Raw genomic sequence first — 20,004 nt, 5'->3', positions numbered from 1 at the left:
CCCAGGGACCGGCTGACCCTGTTTTCTCAATTGTATGTCACTTTGGATAAAGGCATCTGCTAATTAAATGTAAATGTGATACAGTTAAATAGTTTTAATACACTCCATTGTTTGCATTCGCTTTACTTTGTGTTGCTTCTTTGGGTCTCCGAAAAACTGTGGTCATTTCAAAATGGCCAAACACTTGTCTGGTAACAAAGAGATTTGACAAGCTGTGACTGAACTAATCTGTCAAGCTTCTTATGACTTTGGTGATGGCTAATGACAAGCATATGCATTTAAGCAGCAAGTGTTTTAAAAGGGTTTGTTCCTTAAATACTGTTACCATGCCATATAACTGTTACTTTTGGTCTGCTACGTCCATCAGTAACAAAAGAGTGAGCAGAGGAGTAATTAAAAGATTAAAGAAACAATTGAAAGTCCTTGCGTCGCGCTTCATTGTTTATTTGCATATAGTTGCCGAGGATACAGAACATCAGATCCGGAGGTGGACAACTTGTCAATATGCTCATTATGTTGAGGACATTGATATATCAATAAACTGGATAAGTTGAGCACCGCTGCCTATTGTCAGTGCGACTTGCACTCGAGCCAAGTAATCATCTGGCCTTCACAGCTGTTTTCTTTTGTTAATTTAGAATAAATATTAGGTAGTAGTTAATTACACTTGTATCTGCAGCAGTTCACCAAACAGTCATTAGGAATCTCACTGTACACTTTTTATCTCCCCCTTTTTTCTCAGGTGCCCTGTAACAGCTATCTGAGACACTGATATTGAGTTAATAATCATTAGATAATGAAATGAGAAATCTGCATGAGGTAGTATGTTCCAAAACTTGATAAAAATACCTGCTTACTTAGGTTTTTTTTGTAGGTGAAAGAGAACTCGGTGCAATTAACCCTGTAGTCAACTTCACATAAATTGCCATCTGTTGAAACCGAGAAGGGCAATTAAATTAAACTGTAATTTGACACCCCATGTGGTTCTGAAAAATGGGCCACAAGTTACATCTATGGAGTTCTTATTTTTAATTAATACAGATTTTTTTTTTTTTTAACTTGAAGAATCATTTGCTGCTAGAACCTTTTGTGGCCATGTTTTCTTTTATGCTCTCTGCATTGTGTGAACTGTAACTGTAAGCAATAGTTTGTCTTGTATGTACAGAAGCAAAATGTCATTAAATTGCGTGCTGCCTGACATGGGCAGTCCTTAGCCTTTAGTTTGTCCGTACGTCTTCCATCACCCCTTACGGTCACACTGTTAGTCTGGAGCTACACATTCCACTTATAGTTCATGCACAAATTGAAACAGTTTCCTAAATAAAACTTCTCATTTAACACTAGGTAGCAGGCTTAACAAAAGCGCTTTTAAGTTTAAAGTTTATATTATATTATATTATTATTAGTTATTAAAGTGCTTTTGTGTTGAAACATATTTCAGTGGCCTTCTGTCAGTGTGAGACAGTGGGGAGTTTCTGTTGGCCATGTGATGACCCTGCCAGTGGCAGCTGACTAAGTCTTACTGTTTGACTGCTTCAGGAGCTGGAAAAACGGTTCGAACTGTGAGATTTCGGTGAAGGGATGTGTCTAGTTTAAACCCATACTGCTGACTCTCAAGGTGTAGTGTAGCAGTAGTCTTGTATATGGAAGGGTTGGTATGTTAAGCAGTTGGTTAGTGAATTTGAATTAGCAAGTGTTTAGAGATTTTCTAAATGGAAAATTTACTTCAATATGGCTTCCCGTATGGTTCTAGCTGCTGACTCGTATCTGTGACCTTTTACAGGAATATGAACAACTATGATTTGACCTTGAGAGATTTTCGGGATTCAGCTTTCTGGTTAAAATTAAACAGACATGCAAAGCTTTGCAAAACGGGTGCAGTGCCACTTGTGTCTGTGCAAACCCTGGGCCATGTGTTGGTGCCGAGAGATCAATAGTTTGTGCTGCTCGTCGTGTTTCCGGGGAAGCGGACTCCTGCAGTGAGCCCAGCGTTGGCCTTGCGGTCGCTGTCTTCCTTTTTCCCTGCCCGCAGAGCCTACTCAGGCCTCACCAAACATGGGCTGTCGGATGCTGTTATCCTGCTGACTGTCCCTGCAGGAAACGGCGAGCAGGGTTAGCTTTACTGTCCACCGGTATACATGTGAAATGTTTGCGGGGGTGGGGGGGAGGGGCTGCTGATAAGAATCTTAACTATTGTCATGTGATTATGCTGCATGTGACCCTATAGTCTTAGTGCTGAAGTAATTAAATCTAGTTTATTTCTTGTGTCCTTTATATATCAATGTAACAAGAAACGGTAAGAGCTGAAAAAGTCCGAAGATGGCAGATGGGAGGAAAAACGCCTTCCTGACCAGACTAGTAACCCAGGGGATTCGAGTCGGCTGGCAGCCCACCCTTCTTGGCTTTTCTAATCAAATGAGCTTTTAATGACATGTAATTCTCAAATGCCTACCTGCAATATTTCCAAAGGAAATATTGGTCTTGTGGCATCATTCACAGGAAATCAAGTAGCTCTTAAAGAAAAGAGCGTTGGCAAGAAAATGAATCTTTATTCCATATTTATTAATATATAATTTTATATTTCAGCTGTTTGTGTAAACAAACTACAGCCTGACACTGAGAGTTTTCTAGCTTTTCAGGTGTAGAACTGACAGACATCCTGAGTTTGACAGTTGTATTGATCAAGGCAGAATGTAGGGTCTGATGTGAGACTGCTCTACCCTGGCATGGGACAATATCAAGGTGTACGACTCGATTTCACTCCCATTGATAGCCATGAACGCTTTACAGCGTTGATGAGTGATGCCAGGTTGCCACTGCTGTCTAGCAGGAGATAGACTGAGCTTGCATCACTTCGTTATACCAGTTACCGCATTCATATTTTACACACAAGAACTTTTTTGATTTGCTATTCATTTACATTTTTCTGATCCGCAGCAGCGTTTCATTGACGTTTTGGGCGACACTTGCTAGTTTATTAATAGCCTCTGGAGTTGTCTAAAATTAGTTAAAATAAAGAATTATTCAATGTCAAGGATCATTTCTCAAATTTAAATTTGACAGTTTAACACTGATTTATTACATTAATATCTGGTATTTTATGTAAGGATTTAATTAATGGTGGAGCCATTATTTGAATAAAAATAGCCAAGGGACTAAGGATGCTGGCAGACCCAAGGCTCAGAGGGCCCCGTAATTGGATTCCTAATTGAATATTGAGTCCAGTTATACTGAGTACTCAATTTTATTTAAGGGGTTCATGGTGCAAATAGTTTCAGATAGTAGGCTTTCAAAGTAGAGCTGTGTATAAAGGAAGCACATGTGTACACTTAAATTAATGCTAATCAAAAACTATATCTCAAGTGTTGGAACCTCATTCTTTCAAGGAAGCTGTCTCTGGAGATCTTGTTTAATGCTTAATTGTTTGAAAGATACAATATATGTAGGTAGTAATTGTAACTTATTATATATGGTTATTGTGTGTGGTTGGTTGTCCTTGTGCTTTTTGGTTTGTTCTCTTCAGTAATAATAAAAGAGCAACCAGCTGTATTTTTGGTGCATATAACAGTGTTGTCATCCATCTCATAAAGCCTGCTATGTCTATAAGGTTTGCTGCAGAAAACAACTAAAGGGGGGGGGGGGGGATAAAAATGAATATAGATTTACAAGGGTAATATGATGGGATGTGTGCTCTTGTTAGATTTGTTTTTATTTTGTCCCTATATCTGCCTGTGAAAATTACTTATTTTCCCAGGTGTGATAATTTCATCCACCTTGCTGGCCGTTCGATGTGCTTGGGATGGACTGAAACTTGCATCCATTATAATGTTTGTGTCCACACAAGGCGCAGTATTGCTACCTGAGAGTCAGCTCCAGTGTGCAGCTACAGCTGCGGTTGCTGAAATCCAGAGTCTCATGAGGATATGAGGATATCACTATGTTTCAGCATGCTTGTGTGTACATGTGTGCGTACTTGTGTGTGTGTGTGTGTGTGTGTGTGTGTGTGTGTGTGTGTGTGTGTGTGTGTCTTTTTGTGCTTCTCTTTCAGACTTTTCATCAGAGCTTCAGCCTTTGTGTGCCATGTGCCATTGAAATCAAAACTAGAAAAGCTATATCTGTACTTGAAGACCTGTTTTGATCGTTTTGGGGTTATGGTTAGTGGTGCACCGATGTAGATATTTTGGCCAGTACCGGTGTCTGATGTCGTTTTGTCTGATATTACAGATATCAATAAATGGCTAGCCTCCGCAAATCTCAAGAGAAACTGTCAGTGATTTTATGTCATATATCGTGAATGTGTGTATCAACCCTGTCATATAATGCAGGCTGCATGACTGGTCAACCCATTAGGCAATCATAGGTAGCCTCAATGCAGTCATGTTGCGATACCATTGAAAAAAGATTTTATGGTATATGAGAGCATATTCGGTACATAAATTCCGTTAACTTTTGCTCATAATGTTCTCCCATTGGTTATGAAAATTAACATTGGAATTGTAATTTCGAAAGTAAATTTCCTGAAAAAAGACCAAAATGAAACCACCAAAAAAAATGGACAAAATGGACTCAGCCTCTGTTAACAAAAATTACACAACATATTATATATTTGGCACAGGACTGTAGAGTCATTCATTTCTTAACAGGGAAGATACTGCCACCCCAATTTGTAATTTTACATCTAAGTACTGTTTCATCCCTGAACTACTTTTTTTGAAACACTCAAATTATTGTGGCGTGGAGGCTCTATAAAGTGAAGCGAATAAACCGTGATCATTCATTGGCCAGGGGAAAAGTAGAAGTCGGACCAAAGATTGTATGTAAACACCTGATCAGAATGGTAACAAAAGTGGTTAATGGATTTGAAAAATGGTTGATTGAGAGTCTTGAAATACCAGCATTTATGATTCCTCACTAAAGGATTATAAAGACTCCCGGGTGGATACAAACTAAAATAAAATATATTTGTACTACAATGCCATATACAGTCAGTCCTGCTATAGCACGACTAATGTGTTCCTGTATAGCCTTGCGTTCACTGAAATCATAGGAAAAATATGGTGAGGGGAATGTGACTCCAAACAAAGTGAGAATAGTGATACCAGTGAAATTACATGCATTTAAAATAAATAAATAATACATTGTCATAAACATCTCCTATGGGTCTTATGAGTATCACACTCCCAGTCATCACTTCAACCGAATGTGCTGAGCTAAATTGTTGGATCGCCAAGGATTGGGAGTAGTTTGGCCACAGCCGCCATGTACCTGGGCATGCACACAGCTCGACTCTTACGGATTACGGTATGTAGAGGGGTACTGAAGGCAATATGGCTACAGACAGTCTAGGAAAAGCACATATAAACGAAATTAAAAATGGGTTATTTGTCAAATACGTCTTGATTGTTGATGCGAGGATGTCCAAGAAGTTTGATTATATTTGAAAACCGATTTGACTGATTCACTGAAAAGAACTGATTCAAAGGAACGATTCCTTCACAAAGTAGACTTGGACTTGGGTAGCTGCTTTTGTGTGCAAGTAGTGTTTCTTACTAAGACCATATGGAATTAAGATTTGCATAGTGCTTTTCTTTCTGAAATCACGCAAATGCAATGTTTTAATTGGACTAATATATCAATCACATTAGAACAGATTTGTGGTGTGATAGCATGTGTTTTAGTAGGACTTACTGTGCCCATGAGTGTTTTCCATTGATGTTATTGTTATGTAATTTAATATTTTTATTTTTATTAGAAATGTAGTTCTGTTTTAGCTGTGGATTTATTTATTTTTTTAAGATATAGATCTATTTAGTTCTTATATACTTCAGTAATTTTATTTCTAAAGATAGATGGAAAACTGCAGAACTTCGCAGCATTTTGGAATAGCCAGCAGTACTGTTGGTTCAGGTGTATTGCAGGAGAGCCCCAAAGATAAATCTTTATTTTAGCTAAACCGTGTTTAAAAATTGTAACGGCAAGTATTTTATGTTTTATTTATTTATTTATTTTTGTTTCAGTTGGTTTCAAAAGTAATTTTTATAATTCTTGTTTAGATGATATTGAAAACGTAAATAAAATTATGGTTAAGGAAATGTTTTTGTTAGAGATGCGACAATCGACCATTCACTGGAATCGGCCAGTGTTCAGCGTACTTAAGCCTGGACCGGAGACTGACGGTCTCAGGCAGTAGCCTCTCAGCTGCGAGCACACTCATAGCCATACACTGTGATCGGAAGTCATTAGTTCTGCTTTGATGGTGCCAGTGTGTGCGTTCATTCACACTGGACATGTTGGGACTAAAACTGACACGAAAACGGACACTAAATAAAAGGAAATAATTTTTATTTCAGTTCACAAATTAAAACCATATTTATAAAAAGTGTCCAACTTTAATCTGCAGAAGTACTGCCACACCACCAACATCTTTTTACCTTGTTTAGCCACAGTATCTCCTCTTAAAAGACTGCTGTTCTAACCCATCCATCCTTCATCGTGACTTCAGTGCTTATTGCTTGTGTTACATATGGCGTGCTGCGCAAACTGAATTTATTATGCATGAGGATGTGTCAAATTTATACAGATTACTACCTTTTGGGCATCACAATACGTATCTCATTATTATTTGTGGGCATACTACTAATCTAATCGAATTGTGGGTGAATAGGTGTGCCGAAAAGCTGGCTGGTCATCTAAAGCCCTGTAACGGCATTAGGGCTGCAACTAATGGTTATTTTGGTAGTCGACTAATCGTTATTTTTATTTTATTTTATTTTTGTCGATTTAGTCACGATTATTTCATGCTTGACTATTTTGATGCTTGCGATCTGTGATTGCACATCCTTTTCTGCGCTCCAGTGCATGTCTTGCCTCATCTGCTCTCCTCTGTCCCCCTGTGAATGTCGTCCTGGTGTGTCTGTATTAAGACGATAATCAAATCAAAATAACAACCAGTGAAATATATGAATTTGAAAATAATCTAAATAATAATGTAACTAAAATGCACATTGGTGACCCTGGTGTGTCTTAAAGTGCAAAAGTTTAAATAAGGCTTCAATTCAAATAAAATAAAACTTGTATAAAAGACTCAGTTCATATGTTGGTCTTTGACAGTTGGCGTCACACTTGCTTATAGCCGCAGTGTATTGTGGGTCGAATCGCCATTGTGGGTGTATACAACTCAAGTGCCAGCATTTGCGTGCGCCATTATCTTTGGTAAGATGGGACACTTGATGAGACCACTTTCAACCCAATATCTCCCTTGATGCGTGTTTGCTTCCGGCATTTTCATAAAGGCAAGTAAGATGTTTTTTGTTTAGTATTACTAAATATACATTTATTTGTCTTCTAAAGTTGGTATTTTCACATTGGTTAACCTACGCTAGCAAGCTAGCGTCACTATGGAGGGTAGCAGAAATGGGTTAATCTGTTCGTGTTAAACTAGCGTTAGAGTGAATGCTTTTTAACCAAATGTGTTAACATCCGCGATACACTCAAAATGACAAATGGGGCGTGTCAGAGTGCAGACACGTGACTGACAAAGACCGATTGAAGGTTCTGTTTCTCACGTGTTGACAATACAAAATCCACGTCCAACGATTTTTTTATAGTCAACGTCGTCGATTACGTCGCCTGGTCGTTGCAGCCCTAAACGGCATACAGTTTGTCAAAATAAAATTAACTTAAATTTAATGGTCAAGTTGATTATCTGGAGGAAAATTGTTTAGATTCATCAACCAATAAATACAATAGTCGATAGATTAATCAATAGAAAAATAGTTCTTAGTGGCAGCTTATTGCTACATTCATTCTGTATGGGAGGGCGTGTCGCCTAGCGGGGAAGAGCAGCGTGGCATCTTGTGGTTTGGACTGCTAGAGAGTCAAAATGAAGTTGAAGCCTGGTCAACTTTATAGTAATGAGCTATGACACGGTTAGGCAGCAGCGAGTCAGAATGTAGAGATGCTCCACTAAAGACGGTTCCACAGAACACAAGCGTGTAAACTTCTGTTCTGACCAAACAATTTCCAAGCTCAGTGGAGGGTGGAACGCCGTCGAGGTATAAACCGTGGTATGTCCACGTGTGTGTGGGTATGTATGTGTATCCATCTGTCCCTTCAGATCAGAAACGCACACTCCACAATGTCTCAACAGGGCATTTTTCACCCTCTAGACACAGGAAAAATTAGGCGGCCTTAAAATATATGCTTAAAAAAAGCCATGTAGTCATGCATTTTTATGACATCAACACGTTACAAATGTACATGTTAAAAAACAGGTGTTTCAGTACTAAGATATACCTAATGGACAAAATTTATTTTTCCCAAATTTCTACCGTACTTTGAGACTTGTTTCAGCGAGAGAAGATCCTATAATAGTGCAGCTTGGGGCAAATTGTACTGCGGTGCACATACTATCACATGATGTATTAATAAGCCCTGAGCTGCACCTGCTACCCAGAGAGCAGACGCGAAGGCCACTGGCTAAATTGTAGGTGGCATTCATTCCTCTGTAAACAAACACACATGTACACACAGTTTGCCAATATTGATGTCAGAATAAAATAATTGCGGCCATTTCCATATATAGTGTGAAAAGTCGATAACGTGATTATCGTGACAGTCCTGTGTGTTACTCGGGTGTGATCCTTTAGTTTGACGCCATTCCTTTGTTCCAACTTTTCATACTGACTTTTACAGTATGGTTATAGATGCAGACATACAAGAGATGTGTCATATTAGTTAGGCGGTTTGTGTGCCATGTCCTCCTCAACAGTTCATCTGCCTTTTTCAGGGCGAATCCATCAGGCAATGGTCACGTCTCTTAATGAAGACAATGAAAGTGTCACGGTGGAGTGGATCGAAAATGGAGACACCAAAGGGAAAGAGGTAACAGCACACTGTCCGCTGCGGGTCTGCATGAGGGCTGGTCTGTGGCTGCCCCACGTCTCAGTGCAGTATAATTATGCATATTGGTCGTAGTCTTGTGCCCTTTATCAAGAGCTTTGTTCTAGACCCCCACTCTGCTCTTTAATTTACAAGCATTTGGCACCTGGAATGCATTTCGGTGTTTACTCTGTGCACTCAGGTACAATAGCCCTGACTGCACACCTTTACATGCTGCAGTTTGTACAGTGGAGCCCATTGTATTTGTGGCTGCCTTATGACTGTTCAGGTACTTGTATTCCTGCTCCAGTTATGTCATGATGTCATGCTTTTGTAATGCTGTAATTCTGTAGCATTATCTCTCAGTAACCTTTGTGGATTCTTTTTTGATCTTTATTGTTTCGTGTTAACCAGTCTAACAAAAAAGCACAATGTGTAGGTTAAATAGACATAGGAGAAAAGCACTTCTGTAGTTTAAGAGGACACTGCAAGATGTTAGTTATGCAGATTTAGGTGAATCTTTATTTTGGTGAAATAATACACCTCTTAACATTTTTAGTGTTTAGAAATTTTAAACAGTTTCCAAAAATCTTCCATAGCCACAGCATGACATCATGAATGTTTGTATCGTGGTTTCAGTGTCCGTTTCAGAACCGTTACACCATTACTAATTTGAGAAATCACACTGGAATGTGCAGTAAGTGCCCCATTATTAAGAGTGACATTCAGTACTAGAGTTTGAGAAAATCCTGTTGATTCAGCAACTTGTGATGTGTAAGCTGTAATATATAATTCTGTATAGTATCTGACCTCATTTGCATTTATTTTCACTCTATTACCCAACAGGAATTCATTTTTAATTATTATTTTTTTTTATTCCTTACTGAATGTTTTTACATAATATGTAAGGATCAAATTATTGCTGTTGTGTTTATCTGCTGGAACAAACTAACTTGAGCAAGGATGAACGGTGACAAATTATGGTATCAGTACTAGATGACAGTTTTACAGGACACACACACTGGACTTCCCAGAGAAAAACCACTGAAACACCAGGGGAACATACCATGACCCCCCTCCTCCTCCCCCCCCCCCCCCCCCCAAACAAAAGCACAAAAACTGTCCATGTAGGACTTAAACCTTCAGGTCAGGACCCCATGTTCTGGAACACTCTGCTATGCACTGCTTTTACTGTACATCACCTTGTTAACAGTAGTAATGCAAGAAAATACCGACACACTAGAGCAGTGTTTCCCAATCCAGTTCTCAGGGACCCATAGACAGTGGGAGCTGGAAGGGTGAAAAAAATGTGGACTGTCTGGTAGGGAGCACAGAGGGCGCAAAAACATGGACTGACTGTGGGTCCCCGAGGACCGGACTAGGAAACACTGCACTAGAGTGATGATATGTTTTGTGATGTTGTATTGATTCTTAACAACACTATTGATTTTTAATTAACAGTTCACATGCAAAGATTCATGGCAGACGGTAGTTCATTGTGTGCTGCGGTTAAGCCCCCGACCGCTAGGTAGTAGTGTTGTAAGCCGTCTTCAGCCATTTGACTCCAGCGTAACAAGGTGAACTAAGAACAGTGAACCAAGATGGAGGTGTGCACAGGTGCAGTGGCCAAGAGCTCTCCCTGTAGATGACACTCTTGTGTAGTATCCCTCTAACAATGATGGGTGACTGGTTTCTTTGCTTCCAGTACCAGCATTTTAATATTTGTTTTTATTATTCTTTATTTTGGGTGTATATATCATATCTTATTTTATTATAGATTTAAAGTACAGGTTAAGATATGTCTTTCTCTTTTTATAGCTTTATCGTTAACTTGGCATCTACAGGCTAACTAGTTCTATGTAATCCGAATCTCGCCATCAGTTGTTTCAAAAATGGTAACTCTTCAGGCATTTCTACTGTCAAACAAATGTAATGATATGGATTATTTGAGCTCTCCTCAAATTTTTATGTTATTAGTTAATGAGTCCCATGGTGTTTTCGAAACGTTATGGAGCTTAAATATAGTGGAAGAACCACAAACCTCAAATTATACTTTAAAGCATGTGTAAAAGTCGTCATGGGGTTTCCTCCGGGTACTCCGGTTTCCCCCCACCGTCCAAAGACATGCTGAAGCTAATTGGAGTTACTAAATTGCCCGTAGGTGTGCATGTGAGAGTGAATGGTGTGTGAATGTGCCCTGCGATGGACTGGCCCCCCGTCCTGGGTTGTTCCCTGCCTCGTCCCCGTAGCTTCCGGGATAGGCTCCGGCCCCCCCGTGACCCAGAAGAATAAGCGGTTTGGAAAATGGATGGATGGATGGATGGATGGAAGGGCATCGGTAGTGTGCTAATGCAATTGTAGGCTGCTGATAAACTAAACGTGACATTTCCAAATCTAAACCCTGAATAAAACAGATATTCACTGTTCTGTTTTTACATATTTGAACCATTGGTAATTCTGAATTTCATAAATAATAGTTAATCATAACGTGCAAGTTTCACTTTGTCTCACAGACCACTTTGTGTATGGCTGTATTGTATCATGCTATGGTTTGTCTTGCCCAAGGCCTGGCGATACACAGCCCTCCTTAATACTGATGGCTGAATCCTAAACCGGCTCCCAAATGGTATGGAGCTGAAGTGTGGCCTGATCTTACTGTTTTATTCCTTTGCTGAAATTCCACAATGCAGTGCTATGATATTAGATGTTACAGGGACTATTATAAATGCAAATGCAGATCTCACTCTTCTGATTACACAAAAAAACTGAAGAAAAAGTTGAATCTAAGCTGAATCTGGCTCCCACGGCATGCAGAGCTGAAATCTGGGCTCCTTTTGCCCGCCACTGTAAAGAAGACACTAAGGACATTGACAAGAGCCATGCTGTTTGCTCAGATATTATGCATATGGTACTGTGTTCTTTATACTATCCCAGATTTCCTAATATTATTAGATTTTTAAATAATTGCAATATATCACCTTACTTGCAGTCTCACAATATATGGAATCATAACCTGTATCATGATACATATCGTATCAGCACATTCTTGCAAATACTCAGCCTTAGTTAACAGCGGTAACCACAAAAAAATATCGAGAGATACAATATGCGATTTGTGTCTTGTATTTCTTTGAGATGGATACGAGTATGATACAAGTATGATTGTGACCCAGGCCTGGTTAATGGTTAGAAGAACGATAGCTTAGATCAGGGGTCACCAACCTTTTTGAAACCGAAATCTACTTCACGGGCACTGAGCCATATGAAGGCCTTCCAGTTTAAGTTTAGGTCCTAAACTTATCTGAACTTCATGAGTAATAAACAAGTTTTAAATGATTTTTATATATTGTTATTTTCAAATCTATGTAAATGCAAATGTGATTAAAGAAGAATAGCAACAGAATGAAATAAACATTTAGATGCTGCTCACTGGTGAGGAGTTGTGCTATTTTTAGAACAGGTTCACGGGCGACTCATGTGGTCCTTCGGGGCATCCTGGTGCCCGCGGGCACCATCTTGGTGACCCCTGGGTTAGAGTATGCACTGCACTCTGTAACTAATGGGCACTTCATGGACACAAATAGAAATGTACTCCTTATGCGCTGGTCCTGAGGTCATGTGCATAAACGGATTTGACTATTTTATTTGTAGTTCTGCTCTATGCTTTAAATTACTTGACAAAAATATCCAAGAATTATCTCTGACATCCAAATACTTTTTTATGCAACACAGATTGACTTGGAGAGTATTTTTGCACTGAATCCCGATTTGGCAGCCGGTGAAGACATTGCCCCGAGCCCCGAAACCACTCCCCCACCCTCTCAGACTTCGGTCAAAGTGAACAAGATCCCCAAGGTTTGTACCTAAGCCATTTTATGAAGTGTATCACAGAAACGTGTGTCTCTCGCCTAGCCCGGCCAGCGTTGGGGACTTGGCATGTGCTTCAAAGACATTTATTAGCTGACACTTGATTGAAAAACAAGACGGTGATTCAAATTCTAGTTATGAGCAAGCTAATATCTTTGGTGTTGTACCACATTTTCTTTGTAGAACCGACGGACTATAGCACCTTCTAAAAATGAAACGCCTTCCAGGGATAACAGAGGTAAGACATGTTTCCACCTGATTTGCATATACTTGTGTGTTTGCAATAATTTAACATGACCGGTTGCAGTTACATTCACGACCAGCATTTAAGTTACCAATAGAATCTCAATGTAGCAGTACTTAACACTATTATAAGGACAGTTAACTGGCAATTGCCTACCACGCAATGCCTGTGGGTACAGAGGCTGCAACAGTACTACACCGAAAACCGACCAATGTGAAACCATGTAATTTCAGCCTGCATAACATCGCAGTCTTGTATCTCACTTTTGTCAATTATCTGTCTCAGTGGATCTAGTTCAAGATCTAGTAACTAGATTTTGAAATGACTGATTTGAATTTCTCTGACCCACTTTCTAAGCGGCCAGTAGATGTATCGGTTATGCTGTCAATGAAGTGTATGTGGCATGGCTGAGGACAAAGAATTGTCTAGTATAATGCATCAATATGTCTAATATGTACTGTATTTTACAGACCTTAATGATTAAGTTTATTATAATGCTATAAGCAGTGTTTCTTGTAAGGATAGAGTTGTTGGTTAAGTGGTTCATACATTCCAGTTTGGTTGGTTTGTAAACAACATGAAATAGTTCATGAAATCTGTATTGTGAATTGTGATTCTGGCTAGAAATATCGATATGACATTTTGGCCTTTTTGCTCGCCGCTTGTTTGTAATATCAAATATTATTTTATGCTTTTCAGTATATTTGTAGCAATGACTTAATATGTAAAGGAGGTTTCAAATAATCTGTTTGTACTTTATCCCCCATGTCCTGTAAAGAAAAGTGCTTCAGTACGGAGTGCATGCATAATTAAAGGCTATGCTGTTTCTGCTGATATCATGGTGGAAGACTCGAGCACATTTTGTACTGAGCATTTTGTACTTCACTTCAATCCTTTGTCCTTCATTCTGGCCTAATATTAATTGTGGTCTCATCACTGCCAATTTGTGTAATTTCTCAAAGACAGGCATGATCCCATGTGGGAAATTCTGACACCACCGTGGTGCATAGAACACAATGTGCATGAATGTAAGGACAATACAGACAGCAGAACAAACAGACCTCAATATGTAGAATGATAAGTAGGCCCGCTGGTTATTGTATGCATGGCTGTACCTGCCTGGTCACTGTTTGTGAGCACTGACTCTGAGAATACTGTCCAGTTGCACTTGGCAGGAATGACTGTGGGTCCCTTAGATACAGGCATTATACACCCCTATGGGCACTGGTTGTAAGGTACCCCAGTAGGGTTTCTTGGCACATTCTGGTGGGATGAGCTGACGGCTAACGTTGCTATGGATATGTGCTATGAAGTGATGGGCAAAACCGTTCATGATGGACGATCCTTTCGCCGCCGCCCTCTTTTGGCCACTGCCACCATCGTGTCCAGGGTCATACATTAAAAACCATATATCATACTGTACATTAAAAACACTAAAGTCCTCTCAAGATGAACAACCTGTTGCGTCCTTTCTGTCACAAAGCAGCCTTTATGTTCAGGCATAAAGACCAGTTCCAAAACTAAGAACACAAGTACAGAGGATGGGGGAAAAATCCCCAGATGTTGGTCTTGCTCCGCCCCAAATATCTATGATGCATCGGTTGCATCCTCACCAAAAGAGAACAATCCCATGATTCATTGCACCCCAAGTTTGTTCTTAGAAGGCAAGTTAGCAAGAGTGATTTTGCCAAGATCATAAGTACAGATTTTGTGTTCACAAAAAGAAGAGATTCACACTTGAATTGAGGACCTTAATCATGTTTTTATTTATTTATTTATTTATTTATTTCATTATTATTATTATTATTATTATTATTTGATTTTATTTATTAATTGTGATATCTTTGTGATGAGCTCACAGTTGCATCCTGGGCTCTGACCCGGTCCTGCTCCCCTCTCTGCAGTGGGCTCCACCCGAGCCCGGCCTAGTCATCAGCAGCCCGAGCCCGCCCCGGCCCCAGCTCCGCCCCCTCCGGTGCAGACCCAGATGCAGGCGCACACGCAGAGCCAGCTGCAGCAGCAGAATGGTAGTATCGCAGACATGTCGCCACCTCAGCCAGCAAAAAAGGAGTGTGGAATCTCCTGTATGTACCCCCCCTGGCCACCTGCAGTACATTAGACTACAAGTTTCCTTTGGCTTATTTCCTTTCTCTCCCATTCATGGTTTATAAAGCTATCAGTCTTAAATATTTTCAAAGCAGAATGTTTATCAGCTTTTCATGTATTTGAGTGAATTGCACTCTAGCAGCAATCCCAGGGATAGCATTCTGTAGAACAGTGTTTCCCAATTGTGTCCTCAGGGACCCACAGTCGGTCCATGTTTTTGCTCCCTCTGAGCTCCCTACCAGAAAGTCCACATTTTTGCTCCCTCTTACCGGGAGCTGGGATGAAGCTAGTATGTGGACTATCTGTGGGTCTCAGAACTGGATTGGGAAACGCTGCTGTAGAGGGCCTGAAGCGGCCCTCTATTATGCCTAGGGTTAGCGACCTGTGTGATCTCCACCCTCCTGTCTCCTACCCTCCAGCTGGGTCTCTGTTTTTCCATGGAGAGGGAGCCAAACTGGAAATGAAACCTGACTGATAGCTGTTGCTCTGCTTTGAAGATACGCCAAGTCTCTGCTGTGCCTTTTTTTACCGTATAGACTCTTATGCAGAGGTTTCCTTTAGGGACAGGTTTTGGGGCCTGGATTGGTGCCGTCTTCACGTTTCCTGTGTTTTGTTCGCTGTCAGTAGTGTTGGGGTTTTTTTTATCTGGGTGCTTGTACTTAGATTAGTTTTCGCTCATGTTATCAGCTGTATGATAATTGAGCAGGTTTCTTCAAAATGTTCATGTTTCAGACGCATGATAAAGCATGTAGAGCACATGGTGCTTAACCAGATGACCCATTTCTAAAGGCATGAAAAAGTAGGCCAACACGAGTTTACGTTGAGGTTAGGGGGACAAGCGGAGTGTTAATGGATGTGCTGTCAGCTAAATTCCAGCTGTGGGCCACACTGGACACAGTGGCCTCTGTAGACTTTCATGCAGCCAGAAACTCAGAATTCAGAGTCTGAATTAACGCCCATGAGCGGCTGGGTATGGGGGGTGGGTGTGTTTATGAACCTATATGACCCTGCCGCCTCTGTTCCCCCCCCTCGGTGACCACAGCACGGAGGAAATCAAACTGTGTGAAGGAGGTGGAGAAGCTGCAGGAGAAGAGAGAGCGACGTCGACTCCAGCAGCAGGAATTGAGGGAGAAGAGGGCCCAGGTAGGAGGGCGGTGGGGACCCCCGTCCTCCCGAGGAGCCCCCGCAGTCTCGGCAGCCCCAGTCACTTTAGACCAGTGGTTCTCAAACTCGGCCCCACTGCCCTGCTTGTTTTCCAGCTATCCCTGCCCCACACACAAGAACCAGCTGTCTTTCAGCTTCTGATTGACTGAACACACCTGATGCAGGTAATCAGCAGTGTGTGGGGCAGGGATAGCTGGGAAACAAGCAGGGCAGTGGGTCCCGAGGACCGAGTTTGAGAACCACTGCCTTAGACTGACATATTTCGGTCTCGCCGAGACTCACACTGTGTTTCTGTCTCGTTCCCTGAAGGAGGTCGACGTCACGATTCCCAACTACGAAATAATGTATATGATCAGGGACTTCCGAGCGAGCCTCGACTACCGACCCTTAACCACTGCTGATCTGGTGAGTCGTCCTCAGTTACAGGCATGGGGGCACTAAAGAAGTCTGCAGAAGTAAATTGGACGTCTTGGTGAAATTTAAATGCCTCGCTTGTATCTGTCAGATAGAAGGAATTTTAGGTTAGTAGGTCTATGCTAATAGTGTTTTTAGCATGTAGCATGGGTTGAATTGGTCTGCACTGGTATCCGGAAAATAAAGGGGTCCCATCTGGCACATCAGCTTCAACAGGTCAGATTCTGCATCCTAGTAAGCCTTGCTGTACATAAGTTCATGAACATTTAATTTGATGCTGAGTGTCAGATTTTTTTTAAAAAGACTTCGCTCAGATCACTTTTTGCAAAGGAATATTTTATCAATGTGAATATTCCTTTAAAATAATATCCTTCCATTTTTCCTTCCCCAGATTGAAGAACACAGGATATGTGTATGTGTGCGAAAACGTCCTCTAAATAAGAAAGGTATGAGGTCCCTCTCGTTGGTATGGGCCACATCCCCCCTCGCCCAGAGAACTTCCCCCTACACACTTATCTCCACCTGGTGACATCACAGTCACGCTGTTGCCACAGTAGGCTTTAGAATTTCCACTTGGGTGTGTGTGAAATGCAAATGGGCTGACGTGTGTCTCCCGCTTGTGCTTTGCTGTACAGAGCTGACCCTGAAGGACCTGGACGTCATCACCATACCCAGCAAGGATGTCGTCATGGTACACGAGCCCAAGCAGAAGGTGGACTTGACGCGCTACCTGGAGAACCAGACGTTCCGTTTTGATTACGCCTTTGACGACAGCACCACCAATGAGATGGTTTACAGGTATGCAGGTTCATTTGTAATGCATCATTTTAAAATTCCATGATGATACCAATGCATTTGTATTTTCCTTGACCTTCTAATGGTTAAGAGTTTAAAAGATGGATGGATTTTCATATCTATCCATTTTCAAACTGCTTATCTTGGACCTGGGCGTGAAGGACCTGCAGCTTTTCCCAGACAGTCTTGGATGCAGAGGCACGCACTAGATGCAGCGCTTGCCGTGCTCACACACACTGGGCATTCTGCCTACCTGCATGTCTTCAGATTGTGGAGGGGGAAACACACATGTGCAAGAAGTACAAACTCCATGGGGGGGGGGGGGGGGGGTCAATGTGTGGCTCAGCAAGCTAAACCTCTGTCCCTGTGATCAAAAGGTCGCCTGTTCACACACTGATTCAAAAAGTGATCAAAGGCGATCAAGGAATCTATCAAGCCCAGCCTTGCTTACATGCTTAACAGTCCAGGGCCCTTGAGCCAAGGCACTTTATTCCCCAGCTCCACAAGCACCGATACAGGTGGCAGCCCTTCGCTGTGATGCCCAAGCCTGCTCTCACCTGTGTGTGTCTTACAGAGAGCAGGATGGGGTAAGCGAAGACACAATGTCCCCTTGGGGATCACTAATGTATCATACTATTCTATTCTATTCACCCGCAGAGGCAAGATTTGAACGCCAAACCGCGGAAGTGTGAGCGAATATACCACTGTATATTTATTTAAACCTAAATTTGTATATATACACTCTGCCAGGTTAAAGATTTACCACATTTTCCTGCCTGTGCCACACATGCCGCCTTCTCCCATTACCTCATCAGCCATGTCCTTCTGACGAGGTTAAAATGTCCCCTTTGTAGGTTCACAGCCAGGCCTCTAGTGGAGACCATCTTCGAGAGGGGAATGGCTACATGCTTTGCCTATGGACAGACGGGAAGCGGGAAGACGCATGTGGGTGACAGCCGTCACGATCAGTAACCACTAAATAGATGCGATCTAATGTATCGTGTAGAATAGCCGTGAATGTGAGCTTAAGGTGCAGGTCATCGGCTCCCGGTGGGATTCATATCAGTGCTTGTGCTAGACCGCCTCTCAAACGATACATTTCTGCGTCCACTGAACTAAGATTTATCATTCAATTACTTTAGAATTCATAACCTTTTAACAGTTCAGTAATCATTAATTAAGAAAATGACTTTTGGGCACTTAATTGTATGGGGGGAAAAAAACAAAATTTGAGGCAGCTTTTTTATTTAAATGTCAAGGTCATTTATGGTCAGAATTCAATGAAATACATCAGTCATGTCTAAGAACTGAAATATTGGGATGTCCTGGTAAGATGTATTGCATATGGATGCGCTTTATCATTCAAATAAACCAACTTCCTTTCGGTTCTCTAAGGGTTAATCGTTCAAGCGAGTAGCTTCTCATTAGTGGTTGCATGAAGGAACCCCAGGCAGCTATGAGGTCTGTCTCTTCACCAGGATCCCTTCCTGAAAGGGGAGATGGATTTAACCTGATCTCTCATGCAGAATATGGTCTAATGCAACTGAACATTTTGAACAGTCAGACATTTTCTGGTTGACAAGGGCCTAACTAAATGCTCTCCAGGTAATTGTAGCTCTCTGCAAACTCAGTATGACATAGTTCTGTATTTCATTTGGCTGATTAGTGGATCATTTCCTCTCAGAGATTGAGAGTAGAGTGTAGTGTCACTCTATCTTTCATTATACATCTGCATTTTTATAGTACTAATGTCTGTTAAGCACTGACTATTAGAATGCAAAATCTGTCCTCCTGTATACCGTAAGAGCAGTTTCTTGAATGTTGCTTTGCTCCATTTGCACTCTGCAATGCGCTGTGTCACATGGCCATCCTCCAAATGGATAGTCTACTGTCCCTGTCTCCCTCACTTTTGTCTCAGATCCCAATGAGGTTTTGAATCTTCCATTTTTTTTCTGGTCTGAAAAAGCTCAGGTTGCGAGATCATCGGATCATTAAATAAGAATTGGTTTGCAGAGCACACAAGATGCTCACAGAGACGTGTATAAATGGCCACATCGTCACAGACCTGCAATGAGAAGTGGTCACAGTATTGGTAAGGATCGGTATTCAGACTTGTCATTTCTTTGTCTTTCAGACCATGGGAGGTGATTTTTCAGGAAAAAACCAAGACTGTTCCAAAGGAATCTATGCGTTGGCTGGTATGTGTCGCACATTAAGTCGCCTTTGTGCTCTCAGAAGCTGGTGCTTGGCTCTTAACTCGTCCTCTTTCTGAAGCTCGGGATGTTTTCCTAATGCTGAAGAAGCCCAACTACAAGAAGCTGGACCTTCAGGTGTACGCCACTTTCTTCGAGATCTACAGTGGAAAGGCAAGTCCAACAAATAGGTTACCTTCCGAAGTCGGACGCCGTGGAGTATCTCATGTGGCTGTTGCCTTCAGAAGGTGCACAGCCACAGAGATGGTCATAAGCTCCAAGTTAGATGCCAGACTGTGAAGCGTACCCCCGAAATGGCACTGAGCTCCTGAATGGTGCTGT

At 41.4% G+C, this 20,004-nt stretch overlaps 1 protein-coding gene across 4 annotated transcripts in view; it reads left to right on the top strand.

Annotated features, from left to right (window-relative positions):
* Positions 1–20,004, top strand: part of kif2a (kinesin family member 2a) — a 31,448-nt gene that overhangs the window by 4,867 nt on the left and 6,577 nt on the right. For 2 of the 4 annotated variants that reach the window (XM_048984445.1, XM_048984427.1), the window contains exons 2-12: positions 8,789–8,883; positions 12,613–12,735; positions 12,931–12,985; positions 14,896–15,018; positions 16,140–16,240; positions 16,571–16,666; positions 17,067–17,121; positions 17,311–17,473; positions 18,325–18,415; positions 19,605–19,668; positions 19,745–19,836. In XM_048984445.1, the coding sequence (XP_048840402.1) occupies positions 8,789–8,883; positions 12,613–12,735; positions 12,931–12,985; positions 14,896–15,018; positions 16,140–16,240; positions 16,571–16,666; positions 17,067–17,121; positions 17,311–17,473; positions 18,325–18,415; positions 19,605–19,668; positions 19,745–19,836 (1,058 nt within the window). Of the gene's footprint in view, positions 1–8,788; positions 8,884–12,612; positions 12,736–12,930; positions 12,986–14,895; positions 15,076–16,139; positions 16,241–16,570; positions 16,667–17,066; positions 17,122–17,310; positions 17,474–18,324; positions 18,416–19,604; positions 19,669–19,744; positions 19,837–20,004 lie in introns of all 4 variants that reach the window. The other 2 variants (XM_048984436.1, XM_048984419.1) reach the window with 1 other exon arrangement.

This window comes from Brienomyrus brachyistius, chromosome 2 (genome assembly GCF_023856365.1).
Source record: "Brienomyrus brachyistius isolate T26 chromosome 2, BBRACH_0.4, whole genome shotgun sequence".
Taxonomy (NCBI): domain Eukaryota; kingdom Metazoa; phylum Chordata; class Actinopteri; order Osteoglossiformes; family Mormyridae; genus Brienomyrus; species Brienomyrus brachyistius.
Note: the sequence above shows the minus strand (reverse complement) of the source record. Positions and strands in the feature narration are given on the sequence as shown.